This window comes from Otolemur garnettii, unplaced genomic scaffold, assembly GCF_000181295.1.
Source record: "Otolemur garnettii isolate 467f Iridium unplaced genomic scaffold, OtoGar3 scaffold00006, whole genome shotgun sequence".
Taxonomy (NCBI): domain Eukaryota; kingdom Metazoa; phylum Chordata; class Mammalia; order Primates; family Galagidae; genus Otolemur; species Otolemur garnettii.
This window is the reverse complement of record NW_003852401.1, coordinates 23555573-23568830: the sequence shown is the minus strand read 5'-3', so window position 1 is coordinate 23568830 and position 13258 is coordinate 23555573. Positions and strand designations below refer to the sequence as shown.

At 38.1% G+C, this 13258-nt stretch overlaps 1 protein-coding gene across 1 annotated transcript in view; it reads right to left on the bottom strand.

Moving 5' to 3' along the window:
- Positions 1 to 207: 207 nt before the first annotated feature.
- The window catches only part of RFX3 (regulatory factor X3), a 160355-nt gene continuing 147304 nt past the window's right edge, over positions 208 to 13258 (bottom strand). The window contains exons 15-16 of the mRNA XM_023508836.1: positions 4508 to 4550; positions 208 to 683 (exon numbers count right to left, since the gene is read on the bottom strand). Of these exons, the coding sequence (XP_023364604.1) occupies positions 445 to 683; positions 4508 to 4550 (282 nt within the window). The 3' untranslated portion in view covers positions 208 to 444. The remainder of the gene's footprint in view (positions 684 to 4507; positions 4551 to 13258) is intronic.

Genomic DNA, 13258 nt, shown 5'->3' with positions numbered 1-13258 from the left:
GCCAAATGGGCATGCCTCCAGTGTAAATCAAAGAAATTCATTTCTTTTGATATTTCACAGAAGTGCATCTAATTAAAAAACTTACACATGAAATCATACACCAAGACTAACAAATCAACAATAAAATATTTTAAGCTACAAAAATGTAAATTACTTTTTAATTATAAGAAAACAAAAACATTGACATTAAGTGTTGTAAAAATCCTTCTTGACACCTGAAACTAAGGGGAAAATATCTTATTAAGAGGCAAATAATTTGTTTATGTTAAAAAAAAAAAAGACCTGGCAAAATACATACACCCATTCCATTTCACAACTCCAAAAAGGTAATGTTCAGCACAGATAGAATTTGACAACAGTCGACCTTCAGGCTTATTAAATTTTCAACTTAAGCCCAATATCAACAGGGTTAATGTAAGCTGGAAAAATACGCTTTAATATTCTTTAGACTGCAGTGTAGGTATTTCCCGTAGCGCTGCACTGCCTGATAGTCTGAGTACTTGTGACGATGTGCTCACTGTGAATTGGATTCAGGAGGCTTGGTTGCACGCCACTCTCAAGAACGGGCTGCATACAGCCCACTGGAAATGCCTGGCTCAGCTCTGTTTTCTCTCTTTTGGCTTGAGGCTCTGAAGAATCATCCAGTTCTTCATCCATTTCACTTTCCACTTCACTGCCTTCATCTACACAAACAAATAATACCAAGACTATTACCACAAGACAAGGCAGAAAATCGCAACTAACATGCGCTTCAGAAGCACTTCTATACAGTACATTAAGAAAGCAACTTCTTGGCTCTTTTCAAAGGCTTGTAGGTTTTGCTTTCATCAGATTTTACTCATATCAATGTTGAATTGATGTACCTATAAGTCTTTCAAACAGAGAAAACACTATTTTTGGCAATTTGTGACTGATACTTTAATAGCTCTTTTAAGATGACCTTTGAAATTTCCTAAAGCATCTATATTATATAGTGGCACAATCTGTGTTATTCAATGGATTATGCTGACTTTTGGGGGATGTATTGGGCTGAAAATGTTAACCAAAAATTTTTTTATTTCCTCCAAAAATCTACATTAAGTATAAATTTCATCTGTGCTAGATTTAATGTAGGTGAGCCCTTGCTGATTCATAACTATTGCCATGTATAAGCAGGAACTGTTATAGAGAATTCTGGGCAAACATCAATGTTACAAATGGCCAAAGTACTTAATTATTATTATACAGAATTATGAAGACTGAGGCAGTAGTATCAGTTTTAAAATGAGCAGTAAATTTCCATTCCTGGCAACAGTGATACTGTTAATAGCTGGTATTCATTTCTAGAAATTAGTCACTGTTATTCACAAATTGTAATACATTTTATATTAACTAAAGCATCATTATAATGGAATGCCATTTAATTTTTTTGGTATGCACCATTAAAATTTAGAAGTATAGCAGAGAGAGAAAATACACACACAGCTTTACTATTGTGTAAATTCTTCTTACAAGAGTACTGAGACTATCTCTTCATGAGCAATAATTTTTAAACAGTGGTATTCTTGCCTTAAAAATCTTTACTTCATCTCAACATGTTCTATGGTTTACCAATAAAAGACAAACACGTAACACATCATACACCTCATGTAACTAAGTATATGTAGTGTGTGTGTGTCAGGGTATCCATAAAGTTTGCGTACAATTTAAAATTTACACACCAACTTTATGGCCACCCTGTATATGTACATACGTCACACTTACTTTTGGATATTTCCTTTAGTATAGTAGCTTGTATAAACAGAGTTGAACCTCCATCCTAGTCTATTCTGTGGCATATCACACACAGTGAGGGTGTAACAAGTACCTCTACAGCGAGATTAAGTTGGTTGGGCTCATTGTAAGCAGTGTTGAGTCTAATTTTAACATTCAGAGACACCCACAGCAGAAATCTCTGCTAATACAGTGCTGTATATAAATGGGTCCCTTGACTTTTCTTCTCTTATTATTAATTGGGGCAAAGAAGGTTCCAGAGAAAAGTGACCAGGAATAAAAGTGCCTCCACAGGTGGCTGTGCAGTGTGCTGTCACCTGGTCTGAGAAACCAGGTATTTGTGATTAAAGAGCTTAACATGCTAACAATGATGTCTATAATGAGTTATTCGGCAATAGAACAAAGAAGCACCCTTAGATGAGGTACAAAGACGGCTCAGCGCACCTATCCTATCCAGTTACAATTTTGCTTTTGGAAAATGAGCTTATGATAGTATTAGAGTTTGTCAGAACAAGCATATTTATCCGGAGGGCAAGGGCAGGGGACTGTGGGGGAAAAGGGACACCTTTAGTAAACATCTGCTTCATCAAGAGGGTAGAACTGAAACCTGTTTGTATGATACTTATTTGGTTTATGCGCGTATGTAACATATAAACCAAATCTGGAAGGATCTTCACACGGACTTGTAAAGGCAATATTGTCTCTTACAGGTTGTACTTGTGAAGCTTTACTTTTTATAGTTTTAAATTCTCTGTATTCTTTGAAATTTTTATACAAAGCCAATAGCACTTTTTTTATCAGGTAGAAAAACCCTCATTTTGTAGAAAATGAGTATGATTTCACATTCAAATGTTAGCCCCTAGTAAGCCAGTTTGACTATGTTTCAACACACGTCAGGTCTGGGATTGAACAAGACCAACAGAGCCATGTCAAGAAGGAGAGGCCAAGTTCTACTGTTTCACAGCTCTCTCACCACTAACTTCCCTGCCTGGGAAATAGGTGTCAAGATAATAAAAGAGGCAGCACAGAAAGGGAAACAAAATCATTTTCAAGCAGGTAGAGATGTAAGGAGAGAGTGGGGATGAGTACTTAAATGTTCCATTGGTACCAACAGGGTATCTTTGTCAAACCAAACTTAAATATTCCAGGTTAGTTTTACTTAGGCCCATCATTTCTGGGTGATAGGGTTCCTTTGGATAGCCTAGAAAAGCAATCCATAAAAGCCTTTTCCTCAGTTTCTCTGGACAAACACATGCCATTCTGTAGACATTTTATGCTGCTATACAGATTTTTAAAAAATTCCTAGGACCCTACATGAGATTAGGGTAATTTGGTACACAAAAATTAATGTTAGGTGCTGCTGGAGTTTACCAAGGACGTTGGTTCAGCACTGTAAGAAGAGTGGCCTGGATTCGGTCTTTGGCAGAGTAACTTCACTCCTAATGTACCTCTGGGAACTCAGAGATGAAATCCCCAAATGTGGCTAGGAGGATTTGGTGTCAGTGTATTACCTGTGGTACATGGGTTTCAATTGCCACCTTTCTTGTACCAAAATTGCAAATTAGCATCACCATTGATTTGTTTTTCTAAAGGTTATTTGGTTAATCTATACAATGTACATTTGCTGCAACAATATTTTCAGCTGTAATTTTTTAATTTTCCTTTTTTCTGCTCTATATGTTACTAAAATGGGAATTAAGGCATGCATAATTGTTAAATAGAGACTGACAGGAGTTTAATGTGACAGTGATGCTGATTTGTATGGGACACTCCCTAGCATATTAACGTTTTTTTACCACCAAGGCACAGAAGCTGAACGCTGCTGGGTAGTTCAGTGCAGCATGCCCTGGAGAACAGCTCTGTACCTCTCTGCAGACTCCCCAGGCCTTCCTACTCCCCACTGACTTTGGCCTGGAAGGGCTAATTGTATAGTTCTCTCCAGTCTTCATGTACAAATCAATAACCATAACAATTCCTTAAAACCTCAATATACCTTCCCTCCCCCTACCCCCTTTTAAAGAAAGAGCTCTATTTATGGCAGTATTTATTTGTTTAATGAAAATCTGTGTGTTTTAAAAACCTGTACTGTCATTTTTAACAGAACTGTTTTTATGCTCTGCTTATGAAGTTGGACAGGATTCGTACCCCAAGCTTTCCTTGTTCTTTCTATCATGTGGTTCTCATGATGAGTTTCTTCAGGAATAAATATCATGACATCATATTATACCATACATTAGAATAGCAATGCTGGCATTAAAATCTCAGAAGTATATTTGTTATTTTCTTCATCTCTCTCTCCAATGATCTTGCTTTTACATTATACTTAATTGTCATCTTTGAGTTCTTTTTCCACTGAAAAGTGTGAATTGGTGAGATCGGCAGGCTATGAAATCTTTTCTTGCGTGGTGGGCCTTGAAGAAAAATGTCTGGCCCAATTTTATCACTTCTCTTTGGACGGCCACAGTCAGAAATAATTTCTTGTTATTTGTAATGAACTTGAGGCAAAAAGGGTGAAAGAGTTTATAACTAAAGTTAAACTCAACTCTGCACTTAATAGACCTCACATAAAGAAGGCATAGGGATGAAGAGATGTGAAGAAATAATGAAGGGTTCCAGAAGACACCACTGTCATTAGCTAGGATTTGTACACCACTTCCACAAAATCAGAGTGCTAGAGACATATACTACATACTCCTCTGTAAGAATTTCTCAGTTAAAAAAGTTCCTAAACATGTACATTATGTTCAATTCTTACCTTTATCCAGATTCCCAGGAGACACAGCATTTAAATCACCAAACTGCAAAACAACAGTCATTTGTGCACTAGTTACTATCAGGCAGAATAAAATAATATTATATTAGTGTGCAGTAAAGAATATCACTCTATGACGTTTTAAAACTGTAAACTAGTGGCCATTTTGATCTCTAATCACATGGGTCACATGATTTTGCAATCAAACTTGTGGAATTTGAGCAGTTTAAATTATGTCACAATTTAGCTGTCTTCGCCTCTTTTGCAGAAGGATAGCAATTTTCTCTGCCTTCCATTTTCCATTTTACCTTTTATTATTTCAACTCAGCAATGAAGAGATGTGGGCTTGGGTGAATGACCTGGATGAAGGTGGATGTGATGAAGTAAATTTGGAAAGGCCTGATCAAGCAGGACACATCAGTCTACTCCCCAGGCTTGGCTGATGAGTTCGCCTGGAGTGGCTACATTAGAGAAACATGGTCTAGCAGTTTGGTTGAACTCTATTTTTAAAGCTTTTATTAGTAAAAATAAAAAATATAATGGAAGCTTTGAAGTTGAGATTACTTATTTTTATAATTTTTAAATTTGAAACAGTTTTCTTGTAATTTGATATTCTTATTTGCAGACATAATAGGGTCTCCATTTGAAAAAAGAAGGTATCTGATCATTAGATCATTATGAATGCAGACCAAAAAAAAAAAGCTTAAAACAGTGTGGAACAATTCATAACCTTCAGATAAGGTGTTATTTTCTACCTTGGTTCAGAAGCTTAATGATAATTTTATATTGACAAAACACATTTTGAGAGTTTCAAGGTAAACAAAAATAGATACACCAAAATAAAAATTGAATAGTAGAGGTAACAAAGTTAATCAGAGAAAGGTGAAATGGAACTGCAAAGCATTTTTAAATGAAAAATAATCAGATCATGATCAGTAAGTCACGATCAGAAACAGACTTACAAAGGATGAGATAGAAATTCTATTTACATTTATCAGTTTGTTTATAAAGAGTTCCATGATAGTATTTTTTTCGTCTATAAGGTATGTCTATAATGTAATAAAACGGATCTTATTTTGCAAACATACACACATTTTCCCCCATCTAGACAAGTACTGCTCTCCATGGAGGCCACCTTTGCAGCTTACACATTTACTCCAAGGTTAAGGTTCAAGAATTCCTCTTTGACAATCAATTTTGAGAGTTAGTTTATGCATCACTTAAAGCCCAACTTGTTTTATCCGACTGTGGCTCCAAACAACCCTCCACACTTCAGTCAATGCCTTTGGTCCCGGGGTGACTGCTGAGTACTCACCAAAATAAATTTCATACTCTTTATTATGTCTCAGCATTTCGAGGCTGTTTAAAAAGAAGCATTCCAAAACAACACAGAGCCATGGCAGTACTTCTGGAACAAGAGTGTAGCCTTCCTAGGTGACTGCTCAGAAAGGGACCAGGGTTCTCTTGGACATGTAACTACTAGTGTGTTTGTTTGAAAGTCTACCCCATTACTTTACAGGTACGTCCCACTAGGCAACAAATACCATCAATGCTGAAGTTTTGAAGTTGTTCCTGATCACATGGGTTGTATAAATACAAATCACAATATAACTATGTAGGGTTTAATTAAAGAATATAATTTAAACAATAAAAATACAAAGAGATTCTTTATCCATTTTTTGGCATTATTTAAGTATTTTACAACTATAAAAAGAGAATGCCCAAAGCTGAAAGATCATTTATTACTTATTTCCAACTTACATAACACAAGATTTTTATTTATTTTAAATGCATACTAGCACTAAATATCCAGCTCTTGCAACTAATAGGCAGTGAGGATTCTAAACATATTGTTGTTGAGAATCTCTAAAAGTAGTTTGTGACTAAATTATTATTGCCATTGATGATCAATAATATCATACACCAAGTGGCTAAAACCAAATTATGGACATATTTAAAAACTTTCTTCAAGAGAAACATAGCTTTTAGTTACTACTGAACGCTGGTGACACAACTTGCACAATCCAAATTTAGTCCTTAGAAAGTGTCAGCTTAATTTGAGCAAATATATTTGATTATTCAGGATGCTGGACATAAAAACCAAAACTAAAATCTCTATTTTTGTTTACCCGGAGACTTTTGAAATATGTTTTCTCAATATAAAGTTATCATTAAGCTTCTGAACCAAGGTAGAAAATAACACCTTAGCTGAAAGTTATGAGCAAAAATATTTTTACATCCCAGATGCTGTGTGCTTGTTGTTACACACTGCGCTGGACAACATGCAAAGACTCACAAAGACATTCAGTGCCTCTAAGTATCTACGGCATCAATGATAACGCTTCAAATGAACAGAAAGATAGAGTAGATTTAAAATAAAATTTTAAAAAATCCTGTGAAGAGGTAGGATTTTAATACCTTATATAGCTGAAGGTAAAGGTTTTTATGCATTTCAGAGGTGAGGAACAAAAATACATAAAATCAGAAGGGAGAAACCATTTTAGTCTTACAGGTAAGAGTGGTAAGATTAGGGAAATCAGCTCATTCACTCATTCATTCAGTCAGTATTTATCGAGAGCTTACTATGTGCTGGGCACTATGACCAGCTAGGTCCAATCAAATCAATTTGGTAATATTCCTCTTCACAGAGCTGAGTAGCAGAAGTTGCTTCTATTATAAAGAATAGGTAGATTAGCAGAAAAACAAGGTGTTACAGTAGCAGAGGGTCAAAGTCTTAGAAATGGAAGTCATCTGTGCAAGTTTATGCTGTGAGCAGCTGGTCAAAGCAGCAGGAATAAAGGATAAACAGTGGTAGGGAAGACAGAGTGGGCACGAGGAAGACAGTATCAGAGAGGGGACAGATGACAAGGAGACTGGACATTAGACCAGTATAAATCAGTAATAGCATTAGATTAAAAACAAGAAAGTACAGACATTAGTATAAAGTTACAGCTTCAGAAATTGGGAAAACATTGTTTTGTAATTTCCCCTCTTACACAAAGCATCAGGGGATCCTATTCACTGGCATGACGTCTTACCACTCACATGGTTTAGCACACATGGACACATATGATGGGCTTTCTCTCAAACAGGGCTTAAGTGTCACATTCTCACTATTGCTCCCCTGAAGAGGCTTTTCCTGGCAGCCCTACCTGAAGTATCACCTCCCCTGTCACTTTCAATCACTGCATCATGCTGCCCTCCTACAAAGCACCTACCCCGACCTGCAGGAGTTATTATTTCGTCATCTAATGTTTGTCTTCCCAATCATAATGGCAGTGCCAGGGGGTTGGGACTTCCTTTGTCCTTTGTGTAACTGTATCCCAGAGACTACTGTAGTGCCTGATGTGCATTAAAGGCTGAATAAATACTTACCATTTTAAACAAATTTACTTCCTCAATTCAGTCTGACACAAAACTTTATGGATTTGGCAAGATAGAGAGTTTAGATTTCATCTTACAGTGATCGAAACTGTTGACTTGTCTAAGATCGTAAGAGTAAATATGGTGGTGTTCAAATTCAGACCAGATAATTTGATGCTTAATTTAGGAATGTGAGCAAGGGGGTGTGGGGGGGGGGAAGAGAGAGAGAGATAGAAAGTGAAAGAGACAGAGAGGGATCCAAAAATGGAAGTAGAAATACAAATTAAGAGATTTATAAAATACTCTAGAGTTAGAAATCATATGGCCTTTAGAGTAGGCAAGAAGTAAAATTCTGCCAGCCAAACAGATTAATAAGGAACATTCTGAAGTAGAAACTAGAATATACTAAAGTGAAAGCATGTCTGCTGTTTTCAGAAAGAGAGTCTTCCTATCCTAGAAACTACTTCCTCCTTGTCCTGCCTGGAGGTCATGATGCGCACCCCTGGACAACGTCAGACTAGGAAAACATGTGGTCAAAGCATCCAGTGGGAGTGTGGCAGATCATAAATTCACACTGTGCCCAGAACTGCCCATGAAGTGTAAGTGGGCAACTGGTCAGTAGAGCCGGGGCAACTATGGGCAGGATCCCTATGAGACCTCAAGTGTGATCCCGAGGTGTGGCCAGGCAGCTGAGGAGTTGACTGGCAACTTCGAGGCCTGATGCCTGTGATGCCTGTCCCTCAGCACAGGCAGCATGAGAGCAGCCTGCTGGGCAGGAGGAAGTGCAGCTCCCAGGCACACAAAGAGACTGCTGTGCATTAGACTTAGCAGCGGCAGACTTCATAGTGAGGGAGGCAAGCCTTGCTCTGTAATGCTTGGGCTTGAACACAGTGCAGAGGAGGCCAGGGAGCCCAGACAGCAAACAGGCAAGGATCACAAGGGTAGCCCAAGAAACACAGGATGGGGATGGAATGGGATGGGAGGAAAGAAAGACACCTCCCCTTCTGGAAAGGGAGTCATCATAATCACATTTATGTTACATGCATCATAATTTTTTGTAAGTACAGCCACAGCTTGCTAAATGTTTACATGAATCTGTAACAATTTCTTCAATAGTTCTTTAGAAAGAACCAAATTAAAGCACTTCACATAGTGCCTGGCCCTAGCTTAGTACCTGTGTACTGAACAAATCATCACTATTATCACTATTATTGTTATTATTGATATAGTAATTATCATCATCTCCCAAGAACTATATAACAGACATACAGAAATCCATCTGACTCCACTATCCTGGCACGCTGAAAAGTCACAGAAAGAACTGCATGTTACATAATTATCCTCTTAATAAGGACAAATCATCTTGGGCAGCCAGGTGAACATCCTGTATAGAAACTACATCTTACAGAAAATCATCCTGTTAGCATGTCCGGCTTATATATTTACTGGTAGACAGATATCCTATCTCTCTTTTTCTTCCTCTCCACTATTTATATATCAGAATATTAGTTGTCTAAATCTAAAATCATTGTTAATTAAACTACCTCCAAAAAGACAAAACAAAACAAAACAAACAACCCCAGCCTAACAATTGGTGGCAACAAAACAAGAAAGTGTCTGGTCTAGAACGGGGGTGATGGTGGTGGGGGGTTGCAAATATTTCTGGTGAAGGACCAGTAACTAGTTTAGGCTTTATGATCCATAATGACTGTCACAATTATTCAACTGTGCCACTATAGTGCAAAAAATGCCACAGGTATGAGTTCAATAAATGTGACATAGTTCTAACAAAACTTTATTTACAAAAACAGACGATGGGCCAGATTTGGTCTGTGGGCCATAGCTTGCTGACCCCTGGTGAGAAGGAACGTTTGCAAGGCCCCTAAAAGACCTGCTCCAGCTCACGAACAATGAAGAGAACAGGAAGAAGGTGTAAGGATTCCTCCTTAAGGAAGTAGGTGTAAGGATTTTGGCCATTGGAAGGATATGGAAGAGGCTTTAAGAGCTAGCACAAATCATGCATATGGGCATCAAATGATGAAGGCCATTCAGATCTTCAAAGCAAGGGTCAGCTTTTAAACACAGAAATCAGTGTGAAGAATAATCTTCCTCCATTTTCTCTGCATGCTTGCCTACACAGACAAAGAGAGACAAAGGTTGGTGTTTGATATTGTAAATTATGATGAAGAAAGACGTTTCCTAGGATTCACGGAAGTTTGCAAGACAAGAGATTGGGGAAAAAGGTTATGTGTGTTAGGAATTCAGATAGGGCAAGCTTCCAAAGTGAGAAGTTTGCTCCCATTCAGATGGTAGGTGGAGATGTAAGGAGATAGTTTAATAGCAGGAGTTCTCCACAGGTAAAAGCAAAAAGGAAGTAGTTCCAGAGGAGGATAGTCTTCAGGGTGGGTTCCTGACAGTGAGCTGAATGGCAAGGAGAGGAGGAAGCCAGGGAAAACAGTACACTGGAGGAAGAGCCTTTACTCCACAAGTGATAGCTGCACGCCACTCAGCATGAGGCAGCTTTCATACTGTACCAGCTGCCTATTTCGGCTGCAACAAATTACCACAAGCTTAGAGGCTAAACAACACAACCTAAGATCTTATCTTGGAGGTCAGAACTCCAAAATGGGTCTCACTGGGCTAAAATCAAGTTGTGGGGAGGGTGTGGTCCTTCCTGAAGGCTCCAGGGGAGATTTTTTTTCCCTTTTCCAGCTCACCTTTCCTAATGCCCCTATGTATTCATTGTTAAAAAGTCAGGACCCACAGGTTGAGAACCGCTGTCCTAGAGGTTGTCTGCATTTCCTGGTTCCCCGCCCCTTCCACCTTTAAAGCCAGCAATGCCAGGTCGAGTCTTTCACACATTTTATCACTCTGACGCTGATAATTCTCCTTTTCTTTTCCACTTTTAAAGTCCCTTGTAAATACATTGGGCCCACCTGTATAATCCAGGATAATCTCTGATTTTTTTCTTTTTTTCCTGAAGACAGAGTCTTGCTCTATAGCCATGGCTAGAGTGAAGTGCAGTGATGGCATCATAGTTCACAGCAACCTCAAACTTCTGGGCTCAAGTGATCCTCCTGCCTCAGCCTCCCAAGTAGCTGGGAAGACAGGCTCGTGCCACCATGCCCGGCTAAATTTTTCTATTTTTTTGGAGACATGGGGTCTCTTGCTCTTGCTTAGGCTGGTCTTAAATTGGCCTCGAGCAGTCTCCTACCTTGGCTTCCCAAAGTGCTCGGATTACAAGTGTGAGCTGTGGTGGCCAATCTCCCCATTTAATGTCACCTAATTAGCAACCTTAATTCTATCTGTAACCTAACATACCCACAGGTACTGGCGATTAGGAGAAAGACATCTTTGTAGGCCCATTATACTGCCTATCACACATACCTAAGCTACTTTTGAAAATTGTCACATTTGCTTGAGTGAAACCATTTGACTCATTTTTTTTTTCCTAGTATTGAGGGAAATACATGCAATCAGATCAAGCTGTTTAGGAGTTTTTTTTTCTCAATGTGTTTTGTGTCCTTCACTTGGGATGGGGTGGGGTCAATGGTATATGGAAATGAATTCATCTTTTATGATGTCCTTGCCATTTAGGATATTTGTGGTTTATTTTTCATTTAGAGATTTTTAATTTTGTGTATAACTTCATACCTGTTTGAAAGTTTTTATAGAGTGGATTCAAGATCTAGGCTTGTTGAAACCATACATGCATCTGAAAACTTTATCAGGATCACAGAACTGAAATTGTTAATGATACACCAGGAAGTTAGGACAGAGAAAGCAGCAGAAATCAAAACTGAGGACACCAAAACCTGGTGGGGCTACAGCAGCCTTGTGCTCCCTTCCAAAATAGGAACGCCCATCACAGCAACTCTAGTGTTAAAGTTACTGACCTGGGAATAGGATACATCCTGGTCCAGCTGCACTACAAGCAGCACCAAGAAAAGCCCTCTTGTGATGGCACTTCTTGATGATTCCATGAAGACCCCTGTTGCACAGAGGTGCTGGCCTGCATTTAGCTGGAGGAAGTGATGCCAGGCAGCGTTCACAGCACAATAGAAACTTAGCCATGTTATCCCAAGCATTTCTGTGGACCATGGTGCTCAGCAGCTAATGGGCCATATAGTTGAAAGCATGTTCGGAAAACTCATTTGGGGGGCATGAGGTACATTACAGGCTAGTTCTGCCAGCAGTGGTAACTTTAGGTATATGTATATAGGGAAGAAAAAATATATATGTGTGTATGTATACATTTGCCAGTTTCTGTCAATTATTTGCTCTAGGAAAGAAGGCATTTTAGTTGTTATAGGGCAAGTTTGCTGAAGTGGTTTGCCTGTCTAATGGTTGAATAAGAAGTCTCTTTGAGACTTATTTTTTAATGTGCATTAATTGTATATAATCCTTTCTATTTTATAAGTATAAGCCTTTCATTCATTCCTACTAGTTTAGATTTTATTCAAGTCTAGCTATGACTGTCTAGTTAGAACTAATTATGTTGATGTTTCTTCCCCAATGTTGCCGTTTTCTTTTCTAATTGACTTATTTCCCCATTCTAATTCTGTTGGTTGTTTTTCAATGCATTGAATTAGTTTGCCTTTGATTACCGCTTTGGCTACATACCAAAGAATGCTGTTGGTTTCTTTATAATTCCAAGAATCATTTGACTCAACATTCAAAAATTGTCTGCAGGCTATTTTTCCAGATGCAATAAAGTGTTATTAAAGCCTTCATGTGCCTTTATGTTATCTGTTTTATTAATTTTAACTTCTAAGTTCATCTTGTTCAATAAATGATGCTCTAATTGTACACATTACTTAGATTGTCAGGGTAGAATCAGTTTTAAAACATCTAATTCAGGGTGGAAGGCAATCAAACAACAGTCCTCCCAAGTAATATATAGAGCTCCAGATATTTATATATTTATGGAAAGGGGAAGGAAATGGATCTAACAAAGATTAGGAACCTACCTACCTTGACTATCCAACCCACCAACCTACTGACTTAGTTTAATCCTCACAATAGTCCTTTGAAGAAATATCCTCATGCTTAGTTTGTTGATAAGCAAAACTAAGAATAAAATGAAGATAGTTTATTTATATACACATGTAACTTTCCCAGGTTGCAAAGGTATTGAATGGGAAAGGTAGAATTCAAATGCAGGTGTGAAGCACAGCATGGGAGGAACAAGAAAGGACCTGAAGCCTAAGTTGGAATCACAACTCTACCATTATCAGTTCAGTGATCCCAGACAATTTAAAGATTTTGAGTTTTAGATTTCCTCATATGTGAAAGAGACTAGTAATATGAGGATTAGTTATGCTGATAGTTGCAAAAGGACCTTAAATAGCACTTCTTCCATATTGTCTTCCAAACCCAGTGTTCTAATAC